We start from the raw sequence: 23579 nt of genomic DNA on the forward strand, positions 1-23579 counted from the left end.
GGGTTCAATTCCCAGCACCCACATGGCAGCTCACAACTGTCTGTAACTCCAAGATCTGACACCCTGACACCAACACACATAAATTAAAATTAAATAAAACATTTAAAAAAAAAAATAAAAGGAGGGGCTGGAGAGATGGCTCAGTGGTTAAGAGCAACGTCTGCTTTTCCAGAGGTCCTGAGTTCAATTCCTAGCAACCACATGGTGTCTCACAACCATCTATCATACAATCTGGTTCCTTCTTCTGGTGTGCAGGAGTACATGCAGGCAGAACACTGTATATGTAATAAATAAATCTTAAAAAAAAAAAAAAAATAAGAGAAGGGGGCTGGAGAGATGGCTCAGTGGGGAAGAGCACTGGCTATTCTTACAGAGGTCCTGAGTTCAATTCCCAACACCCACATGGTGGCTCACAACCATGTATGCTGGAATCTGATGCCTTCTTCTGGAATGCAAGTAGGTGTACATAGAGATAGAGCACTCACACATAAAATAAAGTCTTTAAAAATAAACAAAATGAACCTGACACAGTATCATAGGTCTATAATCCTAGCACTTTGGAAGGGTGGGGGGAGAAGGATTGCTCAGTGTTCAAGGCCAGTCTGCAACAAGTAGTGAGCTCCAGCTAGCCTGGGCTACAAGGCAGTCTTAAAAATCAACTAAACCAGTGTTTCTCAAGCTTCCTAAGCTGTGACCCTTTAAAAGAGTTCATGTTATGGTGACACCCAAACATAAAATTATTTTTGTTGCTACTTCATAACTGTAATTTTGTTAGTTAAGAATCATACTGTAAATATCTGATATGCAGGATATCTGATATGTGATGCCCAAAGGGACCCACAGTTTGACCACTGAACTAAAATAAACAAAAGATCTTCCAGACAGTAACATGACAACCTATAATCCCCAGGAGCCCGAGGAAGGAAGACCAGGAGGACCTCTTTATCATCCTACATAGTGAGTTCAAGGTCAGCCTGGGCTACATAGCAACACCCCGCTCAACAACAATAAAAAATTTTTAAATAAAATAAAGTGGGAAGGGGGCTGCATAAATAAAATGAGCAGTTAAGAGCATTTGCTCTTGCAGAAGTGAGACGTTTGATTCCTGGTACCCATGTAGTGGCTCACAACTATCTGTAACCCCAGTTTTAGGGGATCCAACCGACACACATGTGGTACACATACATTTATGCAGGCATTCATAAACATGAAGTAAGATAATAGTCTATTATATAATGTTCTATTATATAATTCATACACTAAGGGCAATTTTGTGCCAGCCACTTGTACATTTTGTTTTATTTTCTGGGAAAGGGTCTCACTGTATTCCTGGCCAACCTGGAATTCGTTATGTGGAGCAGACCGGCCTAAACTATGCGGCAATCTTGTCCTTTCCTCTATAGTGCTAGGATTATAGGTGTGCATTACCACCCCCAGATATTGAGCCCGTCTGTTAAATGACTAGCTTTTCTCCCCTTAACTGCCTTTCAGTGACCATTATAAATCAGGGGCCTGGGTTTGTTTTTGGATGTTCATCTACTGCGCTATCTAATTATCCTACCACAGAAATTAAATTAGCTGAGCATGGTGGCACATGACTATAATCCCAGAACTCTAGAGGAAGAAGCAGGACTGACACAAAAAAATGAGCAAGCCTGGTCCTGTTGATTTCTAGAATAGTCTAGAAACTCTGTCTCAAAAAGATGCAGAAACAGGAACTGGAGAGAGCTCAGTGGTTAAAGAATGTAGGGATCTGAGAACTGTTCACAAGCACTTGTGACTGACTCCAGCTCAAGAAGGATGAGATGAGACACCTCTGGCATCCATGGACACCTGTACTCACATGCACATACCCACACACATTATTAAAAAGAAATCTTAGAATGCACACACACAAGCCAAGTCTTGGCCTAAGCAACTATAGAATCAAGACAACCCTATGGCACCTACATCCACCATATACACTACTGTTTAATCACACACAAGACAGAGAGCATAGCAACACATAACTATAGTCCTAGCACTTGGGAAGTGGAGTTAGGAAGATCATGAGTTTCTGAAAGCCAGACTTGACTACAAAACAAAGTTGAGTCCAGTATGAACTAAATCCCCCATGCAAATAAAAGCACAATTGTAACAGGTCTTAAAGTAACCCACTCTCGCCCTCAGAGACTGATAACTACTGTATTATTGTTTTGATTTCAGTAAATGAAATAAAGACTGCATCCTTCTCTGACTACCTTCTGTTAGTTTTACATTTCTTTCTGCTATTGAGCACTCAAGGCCCCAACAATTTATTCATTCAGCTGCTGACAGATCCTGAGGTTATTTCCTCTTTGGACTATTATAAATAATACTAAGATAGTTCTTACGATAAGTGATTTGGGGCAATTTTATGAGGATAAATGGTGAAGAATGAAAGCCCAGTCAAGGGCATGTGCAGACTCAATTGAACTAGCAATTCCAAAGCATTCAGCAAAAGAGCTGTAGTGCTCACAGTACTAGTGGTGAATGAAGGTTGGGGATACCGTTCAGAGGTAAAGCACCTGCCTAGCATGTGTGAGTTAGACTGCTGCAAACAGTACAGCAACCAGAGGGAAACACAATGAGCAAAAGCAGTATGTGAGCAGTCCCATTTTCTTACCAAACTTTGGCAGCGGCTCATATTTACTAATCTTATATGTAAATATAATCTTGACTATGGTTTTGATTCAAGTTCTGAAGTATAAATGCGTTTAAACATGTTTTCATGGTCTGGGGCATACATTCCCATATTTCATCCTTTGCCTCAAAAGAAAAAAAATGTTGTGTGGGTAGTTTAGACAGGGTTTCTCTGGGTAGGTTTGGCTGTCCTAGACTCACTTTGTAGACTGAGTGCTGGGATTACAGGCGTAAGCCACCACACCCAGCTGCCTCAAATATTTCTTGTTCCATCTTTGTTTTATTTCATTCTCTTACTTTGATTATTTTATTTTTAGTGCTGAGGATGGAGTCTAGAGCCTTGCTCATGATAGGAAAGTATTCCACAGCTCCTTGCTGGTCAATTCTAAGCAAACGCAATAACTGAACTACATCTCTAGTCTTTTTCCATCTTGCAGATACAGCCAATGCTTTTCTTTTGTTGCTTTGTTTTTCTTCCTTTTTCTTTCTACCTGGCTCAGTGTTTAGAAGGACTAATTGTCTTGGGTTCCATGCCCTTTAGATTTGGGGGGGGGGGGGTTGTTTGTTTGTTTGTTTTTTGAGACAGGGTTTCTCTGTGTAGGTTTGGCTGTCCTGGACTCACTTTGTAGACCAGGCTGGCTTCGAACTCAGAGATCCACCTGCCTCTGCCTCCTGAGTACTAGGATTAAAGGCCTGCGTCATCACACCTGGCTGCCCTTTAAATGTTTTTATTATTACTGTTGTTTACATGTACATGTGTGAATGTGTGTATTGTCTACCAGAGGTTAGGGCATCCTATGGAGCTGGACTTACAAGCAGTTGTAAGCTGCCTGATGTGGATGCTGGGAATTGAACTCAGGTCCTCTGCAAGAACAATATATTAGACTCTGAGCCATCTCTCCAGCCCTGCCCTTTAGTTCTTGATGAGGCCAGCCCACAGAAAGCACATGGGAGAAGTGAGGTGGGTTCATTTCTGGCATATTCCCTTGAACAAATGTCACGAGTTAGCTAGATCACATCACTAAATTAATCTAACAACGATAGCCGTTCTTTTCTACTTTTTGGACCCACTGCCTTCCTTCCCTTTGTTTCCCTGAGGTTTGTTTAGAAATTACAATCTCCCTACTGCTCACAGCAGAACTTCTTGTGAAGTATTCCTGTCTGATTTCAAAAGTCCCTTTACTAAACTCAACTCAATTACACCACTCAAGTCCTCCATCAATTTTTTTTCAAGATGTAACTGGTATCACGGGTATGATTAAAACTCACTAGAGTAAGCCAGATTTCTATAGCATGTAATTACAGCACTTATAGGCACAGGCAGGCTGAGTGTGGTGGCACACGCCCATAATCCCAGCTCTCAGGAGGCAGAAGCAGGTGGCTCTCTGAGTTGTTAGACAGCTTGGTCTAGAGTGAGTTCCAGAACAGGTAGGGCTATGTAGACCCCCTGTCTCAAAAATAAAGGAAGCCAGAGGCAGAACTGTTTAGAGTTTAAGACCAGCCTAACTTACAGAGTGAGACTGTCTTTTAAAAAAGCAAACCAAGGGCTGGAGAGATGGCTCAGAGGTTAAGAGCACTGTTTGCTCTTCCAAAGGTCCTGAGTTCAATTCCCAGCAACCACATGGTGACTCACAACCATCTCTAATGAGATCTGGTGCCCTCTTCTGGTGTATATAATAAATAAATTAATTAAAAAAAAAAAAAAAAAAAAAAAAAGCAAACCAAACCAACCAATGAACAAAACCATTGATAATCTCAGACATTACAAATAAAAAATATAAGCCAGGCGTGGTGGCACATGCCTTTAATCCCAGCACTCGGGAGGCAGAGGCAGGCAGATTGCTGTGAGTTCGAGGCTAGCCTGGTCTACAAAGTGAGTCCAGGATGGCCAAGGCTACACAGAGAAACCCTGTCTAGAAAAACCAAAAAATAAATAAATAAATAAATAAATAAATAATATATAATGCACAGAACAAGAGTAAATTCATAGCTGGGCGTAGTGGTACACACCTTTAATCCTAGCATTTGGGAGGCAGAGGCAGGATTGTTGTGAGTCCAGGACAGTCAAGGCTACACAGAGAAATCCTGTCTAGAAAAATAAAAAAGGGGGAAACCCCCCCACACACACAAAAGAGTAAATTCATTAAATACATTTGTGAAATAAAATGCAAACCAAGTGAGGTATCAGACAGGCAAATATGAACTGAATGTTGACCTTATTACTTATTGGCTACCACAGCACATTCTGATGCAGAGCAAGACAGCCTGTCACTTAAAAAAAACCCCAACAATTGCCTGTAATCCCAGCTTACCCAGGAGGCACAGGCAGGGGGATTTCTCTCTGTAAGTCTGAGGCCAGCATGGTCTCTAGAGCTAATCAGCCAGGGCTACACAGAGAAAATCTGTCTTTCTTTCTTTCTTTTCTTTTTTTTGTTTTTTTGAGACAGGGTTTCTCTGTGTAGCCTTGACTGTCCTGTACTCACTTTGTAGACCAGGTTGGCCTCAAACTCACAGTGATCCGCCTGCCTCTGCCTCCCAAGTGCTGGGATTAAAGGCGTGCGCCACCATGCCCAGCTGAGAAAACCTGTCTTAAAGAACCAAAACAAAAACAAAAAACCACAGTCACATTCTCAGTGTGCACAGACACGTAGCTACTTAAGCCAACATCTAGGAGATAGCATGCAAAGATGAGGTATTGCTTTATTTTTGTTTCTGAAAATACTTTCTTCTACTCAGAAAAACATTTCCTGGACATTCCTCCCTTTGGAGCTATTTCCACTCACTGAAGCTTTCTCACTTTTTCTTTTTTTTTTTTTTTTTTTTTTTTTTTTTTTTTTTTGGTTTTTTGAGACAGGGTTTCTCTGTGTAGCCTTGGCCATCTTGGACTCACTTTGTAGACCAGGCTGGCCTCGAACTCACAGCGATCCGCCTGCCTCTGCCTCCCGAGTGCTGGGATTAAAGGCGTGCGCCACCACGCCCGGCTTTCACTTTTTCTAAATAACTTTATGTTCAAGCTGGAGAGATGGTTCAGTGGATAAAGGCACACGCCAACAAACCTGACAAAATCAGTTCAGTTCCCACAGGGTGGAAGTAAAAACCACTCCCACAGGTTGTTCTCTGACTGCCACACTTGTGCTGTGGTACATACATAAGCATCAATACATAAATAAGTGACTATAATGAAAAATATGTGAAGTAAATCTGTTAACACTGCTTTAAAACATAAAAAAGAAGAAAAAGCAAGAAATTATGTATTCATGTCTTCTTCTACAAGCCCAATACTGGGGAGGCTGAGGCAAGAAGATGCCCACAACTTAGAAGGCATCCTAAGCAACATCCTAAGTCAAAAACAATATTAAAAAAATTAATAAGCGGGACAGTGGTGGCACACACCTGTAATCCCAGCACTTGGGAGGCAGAGGCAGGTGGATCCCTGTGAGTTGAGGCCAGCCTGGTCTACAATGCAAGTCCAGGACAGCCAAGGCTACACATAGAAACCCTGTCTCAACCCCCCCCTAAAAAAAAAAAAAAAAAATAAGCCGGGCGTGGTGGCGCACGCCTTTAATCCCAGCACTCGGGAGGCAGAGGCAGGCGGATTGCTGTGAGTTCGAGGCCAGACTGGTCTACAAAGTGAGTCCAGGACAGCCAAGGCTACACAGAGAAACCCTGTCCCGAAAAACCAAAAATAAATAAATAAATAACAAAAGTAATGAAATAAAATTATTTTTAAAAGTTTTTTTCTCACTCTGAGTACAGTAACAATTTTAGAACCAAGATGTAACAAATACTCTAGAGATGTGATAGAGTGTTTCCTAAGCACTGCAAAGCCCTGGGGTCCATTCCTATTGCGGGGGGAAGGGGGGAAGTCAAACAAATTACTGCCAGGCACTGCACTTGGGAGGTAGAACTACAAGATCCAGGCCAGCCTGGACTCCATATCTAAACCATGATTCAAAAACAGAAAGGAAGGAAGGAAGAAAGGAAGGAAGGGGGGGAGAGAAAGAGAGAGAGAGAGAGAGAACACACGAACATTAGGCAACTAAACTAGAACCACAATTGAGCACACTTGTGGGGAACAGGACAGAGTCTAGGTTTAGAACCCACCCTAGGCAGGCAGCAGTTCACACCTTTAATCCTAGGACTCAGGCAGGAGGCAGAGGCCTGCAAGAGGATCTGAGTTCCAGGCCAGCCTGGACCTCAGACCAAGTTCCAGGACAATCGGGACCACACAGAAAAATTGTCTCAAAAAACAAAAAACCCAACTTTCAGGGCATGAACTTAAGAATGCATTTTTTATGAGTGGGCTTTTTCAATACAGTTTCTCTGTGTAGTCCTGGCTGTCCTGGACTCACTTTGTAGACCAGGCAATCCACTGCCTCTACCTCCCAAGTGCTGGGATTACAGGTGTGCACCACCACCACTTGGCCCCAGATATTTTTTTAAACGGTAGTAGTACATGCCTTTAATCCCAGAGGAGGCAGGCACACCACTTTGGTTAGCTGGTCTACACAGCAAGCTCCAGGCCAAGCAGAGCTACTCAGTGAGGCCTAGTCTCAAAACAAACAAACAGAGGTGGCTCGTGCCTTGAATCCCACCCCAGCACTTGGGAAGCAAAGGCAGGTGGGTCTTTGAGCTTGGAGCCAGGCTAGTCTACAAAGAGTTTCTAGATGGGCAGGGCTACACAGAGAAACCCATCTCAAAAATTAAACAAACAAAAAAATAATCCAGACACTTACCTCAAAGTCACATTCTTCTCCCACAGCATATTTAGTCATGATTTCTAACCAGGCAGAATCTACTAGCTTCTCTAAGGAGGCTGTGTTATGATGAACCATTTCCAGAACAAGCTTCTCATACCAGGTGGGGAACTCTTCCTTCAAACTAAATAAATGTCAACAGTTAGCAAGAAAATATAAAAACCGTTACCCAGAGATTCAATTCAAACTTTAAAAAAAAAAAAAAAAAGACTTAAAAGATTTTAGGGTAACGGCAAAACAAATATTTCTTTTAGAAAAAATGACTTGAGAATTTCATGCAATGTGTTTCACTCCGTCCCCTCAAAACAAACTTTTCTTTAGGAAATACATGCAGAGCACTGAGAAATAAACAAAGATTAAAATCCATGACACTGGGGCTAGAGAGATGGCTCAGAAGTTAAGAGCACTGGCTGCTCTTCCAAAGGCGCTAAGTTCAATTCCCAGCAACCACATGGTGGCTCACAACCATCTATAATGAGACGTGGTGTCCTCTTCTGGCCTATAGGCACACACGCAGACAGAATATTGTATAAATAATAAATAAATAAACCTTAAAAAAAAAACTCTTGACACTAGGCTAGAGAAAGGGCTCAGCAGCTAAGAGCATTTGCTGTTCTTAGACGGAACCCAAATTCAGTTTCCAGCAGCACACAGAACTCACAACTGTCTGTAACTCCAATTCCAGGAGAATTTGATGCCTTCTTCTGACCTCCTTCTGTGCCAAGCAAGCATGTGATGCACACACATACATGTAGGCAAAATACTCATACACATAAAACAAATACATCTAAAACATTTTAAAGAACAGAGGCTAGAGAGATGGCTCAGTGGTTAAGGGCACTGCTGGTTGCTCTCTGAGTTCAATTCCCAGCAACCACCTGGTGGCTAACAACCATCTATAATATGATCTAATACCTCTTCTCGTGTGCATGAAGACAGTGTACTCACACATAAAACAAATAAATCTTTTTTAAAAACTTACTTATTTTTATCTTTTTTTTAATATATATATATATATATATATATATATATTTTTTTTTTTTTTTTTTTTTTTTTTTTTTTTTTTTGGCGAGACATGGTTTCTCTGTGTAGCCCTGGCTGTCCTGGACTCACTTGGTAGACCAGGCTGGCCTCAAACTCACAGTGATCTACCACCCTCTGCCACCAAGCTGTGCAGTCTTTTTTCCCTTTGTTTAAAAAAATTTTTTTAGCATGGTGGCGCATGCCTTTAATCCCAGCACTTGGGAGGGAGAAGCCGGTGGATCACTGTGAGTTCAAGGCCAGCCTGCTCTACAAAGTGAGTCCAGGACAGAGAAACCCTGTATCAGAAAGCAAAGCAAAGCAAAGCAGAAAAAAAAAAAAAAAAAAAAAAAAAAAAACCACACACACACACAAAAAAGAACAAAGAACAAACACCAACCCAGTTTAGGTGCAGAAACAGGAAGGTCTCTAAGATCTAGGCCAGTATGGAAAGAGAAGGATAAACACAAGGAGAGAAGCAGGGAAAGACTCATGCAGTTTACAGAGGGGGAAAAAAAAGGAGCCCCAAAACAAAAACTATTAAATATTTGTCAAATTAACCCTCCAGGTTAGTTTTCTCACTTATAAATGAAAATAATAGGCATAGTACTCGTAAGTTCAACATCTTCCCCATGACTTGCCCTAGTGGGCACTGAACTCCTGGATCTGTCTGCCTCTGCCTCTGGAGTGTGAGCCATCAAGCTTGGTCATTACTTTGCTTTTGCAGTGTACTTTTTTCCAAATGCAAATTTATTCCTGTCCCTTGATTCAAATACATTTGCTCACTTCTCACACTCAGCACTCAGGAGGCAGAGGCAGGTGGATCAATGTGAGTTCGAGGCCAGCCTGGTCTACAAAGCGAGTCCAGGACAGCCAAGGTTAACACAGAGAGACTCTGTCTCGAGAAACCAAAAAAAAAAAAAAAAAAAAGGCAACTGGAAAACACTGCCATATATGCAAAGATATTCACAGTTAAGAGATTCCTTTAACAGAAAATAATAACTAAGTAGACAATTAAACATGTAATTTTAACCAGATCATTTTTAAAGACTTACTTATTTACTTATTATGGATACAGTGTTCTGCCTGCATGCACATCTGCAGGCCAGAAGAGGGCATCAGAGCACATTAGAGATGGCTTTGAGCCATCATGTGGCTGCTGGGAATTGAACTCAGGACCTCTGAAAGAGCAGTCAGCACTCTTAACCTCTGAGCCATCTCTCCAGCCCCTCAACCAGATCATTTTACATTCCTATGAAGCACTGGGGAGGAGTGGGTGAGGCATGGGCATACTCATGGAAAGGATGGTGCTAAGTGTGCTTTAATAGGGGCTGTACCTCAGCCTTGTGTTAGGGTTTGCATTGTCTTGTTCCACTCTGTGCTACTCATGGCTATCTAACCTCCTCACTGACTGCTGGACTTCCCTGACTGCACTCTACACCACAGCTGAACAGAACCTCTTGTCCAGTCTAAAGCAGCCGTTGCCTTTGACTCTTCCCATGGGATCCCTTCCCAGCTTAACCATCCTTTGAAGATGTCTTCAGACTTCTTAGAGTGTGACATTTAAAGTAACCTTTCCCCCCTTAGTCTTTCAAGACAGGGTTTCTCTGTATAACCTTGGCTGCCCTGGACTCACTTGTGGACTAGGCTGGCCTCGATCGACTGCCTCTACCTCCCTGAGTGCTGGGATTGCAGGTGTGCACCTCCACACCTGGCTGTCTTCAGACTTCTTTAATTACTGAACCCTACAAATTCAGTCTCTTTCCAGAAATTCGCTCAAGTCAATTAAGTTTAAAAACTTCATTGTGTAAGGCCGGGCCAGTGTGCATGCCTTTAATCTCAGCACTTGGGAGGTAGAGGAAGGTTTTGAGTTTGAGGCCAACCTGGTCTATACAGTGAATCCAAGACAGTCAAGACTACACAGAAAACCCCTGTCTTTAAAAAACAAACAAACAAACAAAAAAGCTCTTAACACCAAGTCATCTCTTCAGCCCCCTTCACTTTTCAATTACATTTAGTTACTAAATCACACATTTCGCAGAACCTCTGGCCAATATGGGTTTAGTCTGATTTTTTATTTTGTTTTGTTTTGTTTTTGCTGCCTCGAACATATGAGCCCTTAGAATTACATTTTCAAAGTAAAGAACACCCAAAGGCTTAGTAAAATACCCAGTAAGTGAACACACATAAACACCAGCAAAATGGTACTAAGCAAGAGCACTCAGAATACAGCACACTAACACAATGTATCCCATCCATGTCCTAAACATTTAAACACAAACGCTGCCTTAGTGGCTAGTATTATCCTCACCCAACCTCCCCCACATAATGAAGATGGTGCCAATGGGCAAGGTTTCTGCTACTCACAGTTCAGCAACTTCCTGTTCCTCCTCCCAGGCCTCCTTGTGTGTCAGCTGACTGCTTCCAGTGCTCTTACACGTCCAAATGCGCTCACTGTATCTTTCCAAGCGGGCTTCATACTCTCTGTCAGCAGTGGCTCAGGAAAACAATATGCAAACAACAAAGACAACCAACACACATTCAGAAAAGACCTATCTGTAGAAAAAAAAAATCCTTTCTATAATGTAGGACAAGAGAAAATATGAATGGAATCTGTTTCAGTCATAAATTCAAAGTATGATCATAACTGAAACATGATAATAGCTGTGCTTTTATTTTTCAAGACAGGGTTTCTCTGTGTAACCTTGCCTGTCCTGGAATTCTGTAGATCAGTCTGACCTAGAACTCAGAGACCCACCTGCCTCTGCCTCCTGAGTGGTGGAATTAAAGGCATGTGCCGGAGCTAGAGAGATGGCTCAGCAGTTAGGAGCACTGGCTGCTCTTCCAGAGGTCCTGAGTTCAATTCCCAGCAACCACATGGTGGTTCACAACCATCTATAAAGTGATCTAATGTGCAATGTATACATAATAAATAAATGCTTTTTTTAAAATGTGCCACCACACCCAGTAGGATTAAGTGAAACTGAAACACAAGAGTCATTCCACAGGGGCTTGGAGAGATGGCTCATCAGTTAAGAGCATTTACTGCTCTTGCAGAGAACACAAGTTAGATTCCTAGCACTCAGATGGTTGCTCACAACCATCCATAACACCAATTCCAGCAGATTCAATACCTCCACTGGACCTCTTTAGGCACCAGGAACCAAAGCAGTACATGTGTACGTACACACACAAACACACACAATAAATAAATCTAAGAACAGATTTAAAAAACCAGTCTACATAAAGGTAAGATGACCACATTCCACAGGCAGTTTGGGGTAAATGCAGGCTGGGACTGTCACTCAATAGTAGAGCATCTGCCTAGGCATGCACCAGACTATCAGTTCAAGTTGAGTATCACAACTCAAAATAAGTAAGCAACTGCATGAACTCCTAAACATGGCTTTGATATACTATTTGTTTTTATATATATAATTTGTTATATATACTATTTATGTTTTCATGTTGGCTGATAACACCATCTTCACAAAACCACTAACTAGTTGTTGAGTCTTCCTGAATGAGATGGGAGAAGATAACCGAAGAGTGCCTTACACCATAGTAAATCTCCTCCCATCCCAACTGGAATGCACTGTCAGCCAGCTATGCTCAAATTCAAATAGCAAATAACTAGTTTACTTCTGTGCATCAATAGTAACAGATGCTATACAAGAAACAAACTGAGCTGCAACTAGAGTTAGCTGCCAATCCCAGTATGTTCCAAGCAACATGCTTTATCCTGCCTTAAAGTCTTTAAAGTCAATACTGGCACTCGCCTGTAATCCCAGCACCTAGCAGGCAGACGCAGGAAGACCAGGAGTTCCAGGTCATCCTCAGTTACAAAAGGAGTTTGAGACCAGCTTGAGCCACATGAAACCCTGGCTCAAAAAAACAAACAAACAAACAAACAAAATAGGGAGGAGTGGGGGACCTGTTAAAAGGGTATTGAGTCAGCAGCCCCAGATTTCTGTTTTAGATTTTAGGTTACCAGAAGTCACTCATTCCCATATAACCACTCACAGAAAATGTCAATTGAGGTTATTGTTTCAGCAACTGCTGCACATGTAATTGAGACAAAATGTCAAAGCAATTCTCAAAAGGTTAAGCAACCTATAACCAATGCAGTATTTTCAAATCCTAGACTGTCATTATTCATTTACTTTTCATGACTCCCAAGAACTATTCTCCTTACAATATGCTAGTTTATTCTATCTAAACTAGTAAGCCTTGCTTCTTTCCAAAGTACCTGACTGTGGTGGTCGGAATGAGAACGGCCCCAGAGGCCCATGTATTTGAATGCTTGGGCATTAGGAACCAGCAATGCCTGAAGACGATTAAGAGGTGTGACCCAAGCTGGGCGTGGTGGCGCACACCTTTAATCCCAGCACTCGGGAGGCAGAGGCAGGCAGATCGCTGTGAGTTCGAGGCCAGCCTGGTCTACAACGTGAGTCCAGAACAGCCAAGACTACACAGAGACCCTGTCTGGAAAAACACAAGAAACAAAACAACAACAACAACAACAAAAAAGAGCATCAACTCTCAAGTTTTGCTTTCTAATCCTATCTTTTCTTTCTTTGGATCATACTGCCAATGAACTCTAAACTGACATAGTTTATATTACATTAACTGGGTACTGTCATACACTTGCAATCTCAATACTTGGGAGGTAGAAGCAGGAAGACCGCCCAAGCTCAAAGCCAACCTGTGCCACAAATAAAAGTCTGAAACCAGACTGAGCTATAATTAAAAAGTAAAATTAAACCCTATCAAAACTACAACTTTGGGAGCTGAAAAGATGGCTCAGTGGTTAAGATAACTGGGCTGCTCTTCCAGCAAACCAGGGTTTTGTTCCCAGTACTTACATGGTGGCTCCCAACCATGCCTACTTCCAGTTCCCAGGGATGGCCCCACCCCCACTCCCACCCCCTTTCTGGCCTCTGAGGACACCAGGTATGCACATGGTGCACAGATATACATGCAGACAAAATATCCATACATATAAAATAATTTTTTTTATTTTTTGATTTATTTCAAGACAGGATTTCACTGTTCTAGACTCACTTTGTAGGCCAAGCTGCCCTCAAACTCAGTGATCAGCCTGCCTCTGCCTCCCAAGTGCTGGCATTAAAGGCATGCGCCACCAAACCCGGCTTTTTTGTTTTCTTGAGACAGGGTTTCTCTGTGTAGCTGTCCTGGACTTGCTTTGTAGATCAGGTTGGCCTCGAACTCACAGCAATTCGCCTGCCTCTCCTCCCAAATTCTGGGATTAAAGGTGTGCACCACCATGTCCAGTCATTTGTTTTAATTTTTAATGATTCATTCAGCTTGGTGACACACACTTTAATCCTAGGACTTGGGAGGCAGAGACAGGCTGATCTCAATAGTTTGAGGCTAGCCTGGTCTACAAATCAAGTTCCATGACAGCCAAGGCTGTTACAGAGAGAAACCCTGCCCCCTCCAAAAAATATATTTATCCAAAACGACAGCCTAGCTTTTTATAGCCCCCCAACTTTTCAAGCATGTTGTTCAGTCTGTTTAGAGATTTGCTGTACAGATAACAGCAGCCCCTCATTAAACCCCCAGGAGTTCTTGTAACATGCCACAAAGCCCCTTGACAGTTGTTTCTAGACTTCAGCAAATGACAATTGATGCACACAACAAAAGCACAAGTTTCCAGCAGGCTGTTGTTAGCTCCTGCTCAACACCCACTTTCAGTTAACAGATCACCCCATGGCCAAGTACCAAACACTGTGGGCCGGGTATAGTGATGCCCACCTGCAGTTCCACAGCTTTAATCTCAGCACTCAGGAGGCAGGGGCAGGAGGATCTCTGTGACTTGGAGGTCAGCATGGTCTACAAAGTGAGTTCTAGAACAGTCAAGGCTACATAGAGAAACTGTTTCAAAAAAGCCAAGCAAGCAAGCAAGCAAACAACTAAACAAACAAAAAAATAGAGTGGAGGGCTAGACATGGTGGCACATGCCTTTAGTTGCAGCACTGAGGAGGCAGAGGCAGGTGGATCTCTGTGAATTTAAAATCAGTCCAGCCCACATGGTGAATTCCAGGGCAGCCAGGGCTACAGAGTAAGACCCTGTCTCAAAACAAACAAGCAATCAATTAAGAGCACTGGCTGCTCTCAAAAGAGCTGGGTTCAATTCCCAGCACCCCCACGGCAGCTCATAATTACAGTCCAAGGAGATCCAGCCCTTTCTTCTGACCTCCATGGGTATGAAACACACATTTATGCAGGTAAACACTCAGACACATAAAATCTAAAAGCAACAACAACAAAAACTATATACCAAACAGAGTCTAATAAATGATTGTTCTTTTAGTAACAGTGTCTTGCCTACGGTACTACCCCTGTGGGAGAATATCCCATAGATTCAAGGGTAAAGTACAAGCAATACAATCTATGATAATGATAACATACAATCACTAAATAAATGAATTAGTTGCAACTTCTAGTCGTCTTCTTCTTCCTCTTCCTTTTCTTCTTTGGTTTTTGGAGACAGGGTTTTTCTGGGTAGTGCTGGCTGTTATGGAGCAGCCTCTGTAGACCAAGCTGGCCTCGAACTCACAAAGATCTGCCTGCCTCCACCTCCAGAGTGCTGGGATTAAGGGCGTATACCACCCAGGTCCAGGAGGTTATCTGAATGTGTGAATGAATGCATGCCCTGTATGTGTGATACCTCCCGAAGCCAGAAGAGGGCAGATTGTTCTCCTCTGGATTTACAGGGGGTTGTGAGAGCTTGCAATCTGAGATACTCTGACAGAGCCTCAAATGCTCTAACACTGAGCCATCTCTCAAGCCCTTTTGTTTTTGAGACAGGCTGGCCTAAAACAGCTTCAGAATGCTGGGATTACAGCCATAGCCCGACAGTAAACTCCCTCTGTAAATTCAATGAAGAGGTATAAAGTACCTTCCAGAGTATTCTGGCTCACTGCTTTGAGCTAAAATAGAAAAGTGTGTTGTAATTATACATGAATCAAAATAAAGAGAAAATAATCTTGTTAAAAATATAATTATAAATATAAATTGAGGAGTGGCAATACTTCAAATACAGCTGTTGCTCAACCATACATCTGCTTTCCTCTATGGAACCACTAATAGCCTCATAAAGAAACATGCCAGCCAGCCAACCACACAGTCCAGAGCTCTCTAAACCACCCTCAAAGTGCTCCTGCTTCTGGAAATTTCCAGAAGAGTAATTTCCTCCAACTCTAATCCTTTTTAAAGAATTCCTTTGTTTAAATGTTCTAAATACTGGTATAGGAAATTCTAAAAGAAAGGATGTTTATTAATTACATGCCATTTTAAAGTATTCAGATTTAGTTTTCATTAAGAAAACACCTATACCTACACCGGGCGTTGGTGGTGCATACCTTTAATCCCAGCACTTGGGAGGCAGAGATAGGCGGATCGATGTGAGTTTGAGGCCAGCCTGGTCTACAAAGTGAGTCCAGGACAGCCAAGGCTACACAGAGAAGCCCTGTCTCGAAAAACCAAAAGAAAAAATGTCTACAAAAAATAGTACTATGGCCGGGCGTGGTGGCGCACGCCTTTAATCCCAGCACTCGGGAGGCAGAGGCAGGCGGATCGCTGTGAGTTTGAGGCCAGCCTGGTCTACAAAGCGAGTCCAGGACAGCCAAGACTACACAGAGAAACCCTGTCTCAAAAAACCAAAAAAAAAAAAAAAAAAAAGTACTATGATGGTGCCTGTCTAGCATGCTCCACAATGTGCACCAAAGCATACACATGACCACACACCCACTTCCCCAGACCATAAATATATAATAAACAAAGCCTTTGTTAATAATCCTAAATTAGGGGGCTGGAGAGATGGCTCAGGTTAAGAGCCCTGCTTGCTCTTCCAAAGGTCTTGAGTTCAATTCCCAGCAACCACGTGGTGGCTCACAACCATCTATAATGAGGTCTGGTGCCCTCTGCTGGCCTGCAGGTGTACATTCAGACACAATACTGTATACATAATAAATAAATCTTTAAAAAAAAGTGTTCCAGGCCAACAGAGCTGCATAGTGAGACTCTGCCTCAATAAGTAAACAAGCAAGTAAATAAATAAATAGATGCCGTATACAGAAACTATGTTGGCATCATAGAATAAACTTTACTGATGTCATGGAATTGTTTTGAAAAGCAACTACGGCACCTTTAGGATAAGGTACTTAATAGAGTTAAATGCACGTTATATCATCTAATTACATCTTACATCGCAAACTTACAGAGCATACGAATATTTCAATAAAAATTGGGGAAGGGGTGCTAGAGAGATGGCTCAACCCTTTTTTTTTTTCTTTTGGTTTTTTGGAGACAAGGTTTCTCTGTCTTAGCCCTGCTATCCTGGAACTTATTGCGTAGACCAGGCTGGCATCAAACTCAAAGATCTGCCTGCCTCTGCCTCCCAAGTGCTGGGACTGAAAGCATGAGCTACCACTGCCTGCTGCGCTTGCAGAAGATCTAGGTTCAGTTCTTAACTAATACATGGTGGCAACCGTCTACAGGCACACACGTGATGGTGCACATACATGCACGTAGGCAAAACATTCAACTTCCCAATGAAATATTTTTTTAAAATATTTTTAAAAATTTAATTAAAAGCAAAGAAGGATGTGGGGCCTGGTGGCACAAGTGTGATCCTAGCCCCAGAAATCCCTCGCTTGGGAGGCTGAAGCAGGATTAAAGAACTCAAGGACAACATGGTTATGTCATACACTGCAGCTAGCTCAGTAGTGCAACATGTACTTAGCACATGCAAGGTCCTAGGTTCCGTCCCTAGAATCCCTAGTATTCCTGTTCCTCCCTTAGTCTATATAGTGACATGGTTCAAAGAACACTGGACTGTAATCCCACCTTTCATCTCTCAGATTCAAGAAGTGCACAACCTTTAAAACACAAACTTCAATTTTCTTGGGCCTTCTCAGCAAGCAGACAGGAGATCCAGAAGACCTCTAAAGATCCATTTCAGCTCGGAAATGCTAGACACAAATAATCAAAAACACCTACATGGAGGCCAGGCATGGTGGTACATGCCTTTAATCCCAGCACTTAGGAGGTAAAGGCTGGTAGATCTGTGTCAGTTTCAGGCCAATCTGGTCTACAAAATGAGGTCCAGGTTTAACAGTGCTACAGAGAGACCCTACAGAAAGAAAAAGGAAAACCAAAAACCTACAAGGGTTAGTTAGAGTCAACAGTGAGGTAAAGAAGGGCTTAGAACCTGGATTCAATTCCCAGCACACACATGGTGGCTGACATTCATCTGGAACTCCAGTTATAGGGACCCAGTGTACTCATCTGGCCTCTGGGGACACCAGGAACACAAGTGCTACACAGACACACACATGCTGGCAAAACACCCATGCAGGCTGAATTAAAGGAGGGGAAAAGTCCCCTTTTCCAAGTCTCTGTAGGTGAACACTGGGATTCAGAACTGATGCTAATGAAGCTGTCCTGCCTACACTGAGGTAAAAGTCTATAATCCCAGCTACTGGGGAGGCTGATGAAGGAGAACTCAGAATAAAAAGAGGGCTATGGAGGAAGCTTACTAATAGTGCAAGGCCTAGGTTCCATCCCCCAAGTATTGAGGAGGGGAAGGGAGTGAAATTATCCTAATTACTCAAAACACTATTAAAACCAAGATCAAGCTAAACAGGTGGATGTCTGCAATTCCAACACATCCTGCGCTACAAGAAAATTAAAAACAAAACAAAAAAGCGATGAATGAGGTAAAGGCCAAGAACAAACAAATACTTCACCTGAACCTTTCCTGCTCCACAGGTACAGCAGAAATTACAACACAATCTAGTCTTCTCAAAGAAGGGACAATAAAACTACTAGGAGGTGCAAGTCTGATAAAGAAACATCTTTTTGGGAAAAAAAAAAAAACAAGTAAGCCTTAAAAATGCATCCAACACTTCCCCTACACAGCAAAAAAAAAAAAAAAAAAAAAAAAAAGCAGCAATCTAACTAAGAGGCTGTGCTTGGTCAAGAAATCCTACATGCAGCCAGGTGACCCACGCCTTTAATCTCAGCACATGGGAGGCAGAGGCAGGCGGATCACTGTGAGTTCGAGGCCAGCCTGGTCTACAAAGTTAGTCCAGCTCTGGCAAGGCTACACAGAGAAACCCTGTCTCGAAAAACCAAAAAAGAAAAGAAAGAAATCCTACAAACAATGATGAGAAATGCAGACTTTCTATTTTAAAACACCAGTTTCACATTCCTAAAACGAAAACGTTAAAGATGCCTTGGTATTTTACTTTTTTCTAACTGTGCTGAATGGCTGATACAGGCTTGGTAGGTTGACCAAGCTGAGGCAGGATTACCTCCTATGGAACTGGTTCAAAGACAGCCAGGACAACGTAATAAGATATTGTCTGAAAACAAACAAAACAAAACCAAAAAGGAAAAAGAAAGAACGAAAGAAAAAGAAAGCCAGCCGGGGAGGGGAAAGCAGGAAGCATTGGAAATTCTTCAAGACCGGCTTCGACTGCATTCTGAGTTGGAGGCCAGTCTGCACCACACCAAGCGGTCCATCAAAAAAGAAAGAAAGAACTTCTACATTTCAAACCTGTGTATTCTCTGGGAAAGAAAAGGCCACGCTCTGTTCCTTCCCACTTTCAGTGAGAAGTTAGTGCCAGGTTTTGTGTTTTACGGTTCTGTCAATTCATCCCTGGCCTAAAGTCCATTCCGGAGGAGAAAAACAAAACCCACAACCTACATCAGTGTCCCCCGCACAGCCCAGACAAGACGCAGCAGAGGTCTGCACAAGCCGGATCACGCGGCCGCGCCGGTACAATTTCAAAAACTTCACTTGACGGTTTCATTTATACGAAAAGAGGGATGAGGGAGGTAAAATGCGCAAAGGAGACCAGGTTCACCTCCCTAGTCACTTGGGGCCCGAAGCCAAGTTAGGGAGGTGGGAATTGGTGCTACGATCGTCACCGCGGCACCGGGGACAAAGTAAGGGGAAATAGGATGGAGGCGCGAGGCTCCGGGAAAGACGGCTGGATACGGCCGGATGGGTCTCGCCGCGGGGATCCCAGCCCAAGGGGCATCGCGGCCCCGCGGATGGGCCGGTGCGGTGACAGCTGCCCGGCGAGCCGCGAGCGGCCCCATTCGCATCTCGCCATCTCCATCCCTCGCCCTGCGCAGCCGCGGCCGGGCGTCCACATCGCGCACGGAAAAAGGATACTCCCGGGTGCGGAAGGCCTCCTGAGTGTGCGGGATGGTGAACTGCGGCTCCTCTCCGGGCAGCGGTTTCACCAACGGGAAGGGCTTGCGGCCGAGCAGCGGCGCCATCGCGGCGGCGGCGGGGACGGGGACCGGGCGCCGGAGGCTTAGCCGCTCCGCCTCGCAGCGCTAGGCCCCGGCGGCCCCGAGCGAACGAGCGAGCAAGCGAGCGAAGCGCCTGGCTCCCGGGGCGATGGGGGAGGGGAGGGGTGAGAGGGCGGCGCGAACTCCGGCTTCCCTCAGAGCTGGCGGGACCGCGCCACAGCCATGGAAAGCAAGGGGAACACCTCGAGGGGAAGAAACCGAGAGATCCTCCTCGCTCCTCCCGGCGGCTTTCACCTCACGCCGATCTCCGCCGCGGCGGCCGCTAGTCACGACTCCTCTCCAGCGGGCACGGGAGGAAATTATTGAAAAATGGCGGGAGATTCCCTTCCTCCCCCGCCCGCTGCCGGGCCAGAACGCAGACTAACTTGCTTCCCCCGTGGCGCCCTGGGGCGAATGCTCCGATAGGCGGAGGGCTGGTCGGTATCCGTAGCCTATTGGCTGAGAGCGGCTGCCGCTCTACGCTCGAGTCCCGCCCCCTGGGCCCCAGCCACGTAGCTTGGTTGCAGCGCACTAGAGGGCAGTCTGAAAAGGTGAAAGGTCACGTTATGTAAGAGCCGGCGACTAGAGTGCGGGCTTCCCAAGGCGGACTTAAAAAGTAATGGGACAGCGCGGAGGGGGGAAGGACGAACGGCGGAGCGCTCAAAGGGGTCAGAGCAGAAAGGCCCGTCACACATACAGACATTGCGCCATCTGTCACCGACGGCGACACCGACATCCGGGCACCCACTGTCCGTGTGGTGCGCCGGGGGGCGGGGGGGAGGGAGAGGGAGAGCGCGCGGCCAGGGGCTTTGTCTTTCCACTCGCGCTCCGCCCCTTTCTTAAAGGGGCAGTGCTCGGCCACGCCCGGGGATGCGCGGGTGGAGCTGGGCTGGGCGGGAAGTAACTCGGGCCCTCCTCTAATAGAAGTTCCAAGAATTAGGACCGCTGGGATCCCAGCATCGCTCCCCAGCAGACGTCGGTGTGGTTTGAGAAACTGAGGTTTGGATCACGTAAAAGTTTCTTTAAAAATATATGGAGGAGGGGCCGCAGAGCCAGCTCAGGGTTTAAGATCTTGTATTCCTCTTTCAGAAGACTCAGGTTCAATTCCTACCTCCCACATCAGGTAGTCTGAAATTGCCTGTAGCGCCCTCCAGGAGTTCCCAGGCCTCTTGACTCCGCAAGCAACAGCACTCGCACATAACACCCCCACTACGCACGCACACATACCCAATTTGAAAGCAAATCTTAATTTTGATTTTTCGAGACAAGGTTTCTCTGTGTAGCGCTGACTGTCCTCGACTTGTTTTGTAGACCAGGCTGGCCTCGAACTCACAGCACTCCGCCTTGCTTCTGCCTCCCGAGTGCTGGCATTAAAGGCAGGCACCGCCACCGCCTGGCTTGAAAGTAAATCTTTAGAAAAGCATAGGTGGAAGAATCATGTAGAAGTTTCTTTTGTATGTATATACACATACAAAGACTACATAACTGTTTAAATATATTACACGAGTCCGACCAAGCCATTTGTTCGTTCATTTGAAGCTGGAGTGAGTTCGTGGCTACCTGGGCTACAAAGAGCCTCACAAGCCAGCCTGGGCTGAAGAGCGAGACCGTATCACAGTGAGTACATACATACAGTTATAGTAAAGGACACAGATTTATTAAGATAAGGGAGCTGGGGAAGTGGTTCAGCAATCAAGAGCACTTCCGGTTCTTTCAGAAGACCGGACTCAGATTTCCCCCTAGCACTTGCGTGAGAGGTCCACAGCTGCCTGTAACTCCAGAGTGAGACACTTGCAACCCTATATACATACCCCTACATGCATGATTTAAAATAAATACATGGTTAAAGGTTAAGAGCACATACCGCCCTCGCAGAGGACCTGAGTTAGGTTCCAGCACCCACATGGAATGGGTGACAACTGCTTGTTATTTCAGTACAAAGGTTGCCCAGCGCTCTCTTCTCGACTCTGAAGGCACGTGCCTTCACCCTCCCACCCCCGCCCTGCTCACATAATTAAAAAATAAGTACACAAATGAGACTCTGAAACCAATAACAATAATAAATTTTAATATATGAGGCATTAATTAAAATTATGTTAAAAGACATTATATGTTGAAATATTGGGGCTAAACTAGATGGTGAGGGCACACGCCTTTAATCCCAGCACTCTGGAGGCAGAGGCAGTTAGATTTCTATGAGTTCAAAACCAACCTGGTCTACAGAGAGAGTTCCAATTCAGCCAGGCTACAAGGAAAAACCTTGTCTAAAAAAAAAAGAATAAAGTAAATAAATAAATAAAACAAGCTGGGCAAGGTGGCACACGCCTTTAATGCCAGCACTCGGGAGGCAGAGGCAGTCAGATCGCTGTGAGTTCGAGGCCAGCCTGGTCTACAAAACAAATCCAGGACAGCTAAGATAACATAGAGAAACCCTGTCTCAAAACAAAACAAAACAAAACAAAAATCCCCCCAAAACAAACAAATAAATAAATGTTGGGGCTAGAGAGATGGCTCAAAGTTAAAAGTACTGGTTACTTTTTCAGGGGACCAGAGCTTGAGTCCCAGCACCCAAATGGTGGTGCACAACAGTTTGTAACCCCAGTCTTCTGGACTCCTTGTGCACATGTGAGGAGGCACAGACAACGCGTCAGCATGCAAACAGACATATAAATTACAGTAAAATAATAGTAAGAGATTAAAAAAAAAATGGGGATCTTGGTGGCCATGGAGATCAGAATGCCAGCACTGGGGAGGCTGTTTTAAAACGGAGGTGGGGAGAAGGACAGGAGAAATGAAAGCAAAAATGGAAAGTAAAGAAAAATACAGCTTTAATCCCAGCACTCGGGAGGCAGAGGCAGGTGAATCACTGTGAGTTCAAGGCCAGCCTGGTCTACAAAGCAAGTCCAGGACAGCCAGGGCTGCGCAAAGAAACCCTGTCTCAAAAAACCCAAAAATAGAAAAGAAAAGAAAAATACAGCCAGGTGTGGTGGTTTTTCAAGACAGGGTTTCTCAGTGTAGCCTTGGCTGTCCTGGAACTCTCTGTAGACCGGGCTGGCCGTGAACTCAGAGAGATCCACCTGCCTCCGGCATGCTGGGACTAAAGGCGTGTGCCACCACTGCCCTGTTGCAGGATATTTGGTCACACTGTGAACCCAAAATTGTATACTGGAAAGACCTGTTTCCAGTTGTGGTGTGGCTCAGCCCTAGCACACACCTTTAATCCAAGATGTTTCTGTAAACAGGATTAAATAAAGTCAGGCACAGGTCAAGAGGCTCAGCAAGCAACCAGCTGACAGGAAGTGAACATGGGGGAAAAAAACATAGAGGAAATCCGGAGGATGGATAGAGAGACACACAGGAAGTAGAAAGGAGGGACATTCCATTTGAAGGGTTTTTAAGACAGCGTGGAGAAGGGGAAGGGGCTTTACCTTCTGGAAAATGCTGGGGCTCAGCTGGGTAGGAAGGTGCTTTCTCTGCCTCTCTGAGCCAGAAGGTTTTTCACCCCAGCATCTGGCTCTTCAGTCTTTATTGGTAAAATCGAATGTTTGGGAGTTTTGTTTAAAAACAACACTGGGCCAGGCATGGTGGGTGGTGCCTACCTTTAATCCCAGCACTCGGGAGGCAGAGGCAGGCGGATCACTGTGAGTTCGAGGCCAGCCTGGTCTACAAAGCGGATCCAGGATAGCCAAGGCTACACAGAGAGACCCTGTCTCGAAAAACCAAAAAAAAAAAAAGAAAGAAAGAAGAAGAAAACTACCCTGGCTGGATTTATTTCTGCGGGGAGCATGGCTGTGCACATGTGGAGGC

General features: G+C 44.4%; 1 protein-coding gene across 2 annotated transcripts in view; it reads right to left on the reverse strand.

Moving 5' to 3' along the window:
• Window positions 1-20551, reverse strand: part of Baz1b (bromodomain adjacent to zinc finger domain 1B) — a 65355-nt gene extending 44804 nt beyond the window's left edge. Inside the window, exons 1-4 of one of the 2 annotated variants that reach the window (XM_051161257.1) lie at window positions 20470-20551; window positions 19651-20315; window positions 10806-10922; window positions 7398-7542 (exon numbers count right to left, since the gene is read on the reverse strand). In XM_051161257.1, coding sequence (XP_051017214.1) covers window positions 7398-7542; window positions 10806-10922; window positions 19651-19757 — 369 coding nt within the window. In that variant the 5' untranslated portion in view covers window positions 19758-20315; window positions 20470-20551. Of the gene's footprint in view, window positions 1-7397; window positions 7543-10805; window positions 10923-19650; window positions 20331-20469 lie in introns of those variants that run through there. The other variant, XM_051161256.1, reaches the window with a different exon arrangement.
• Window positions 20552-23579: the final 3028 nt, after the last annotated feature.

The sequence above is a fragment of the Acomys russatus genome, chromosome 19, assembly GCF_903995435.1.
Source record: "Acomys russatus chromosome 19, mAcoRus1.1, whole genome shotgun sequence".
Lineage (NCBI taxonomy): Eukaryota > Metazoa > Chordata > Mammalia > Rodentia > Muridae > Acomys > Acomys russatus.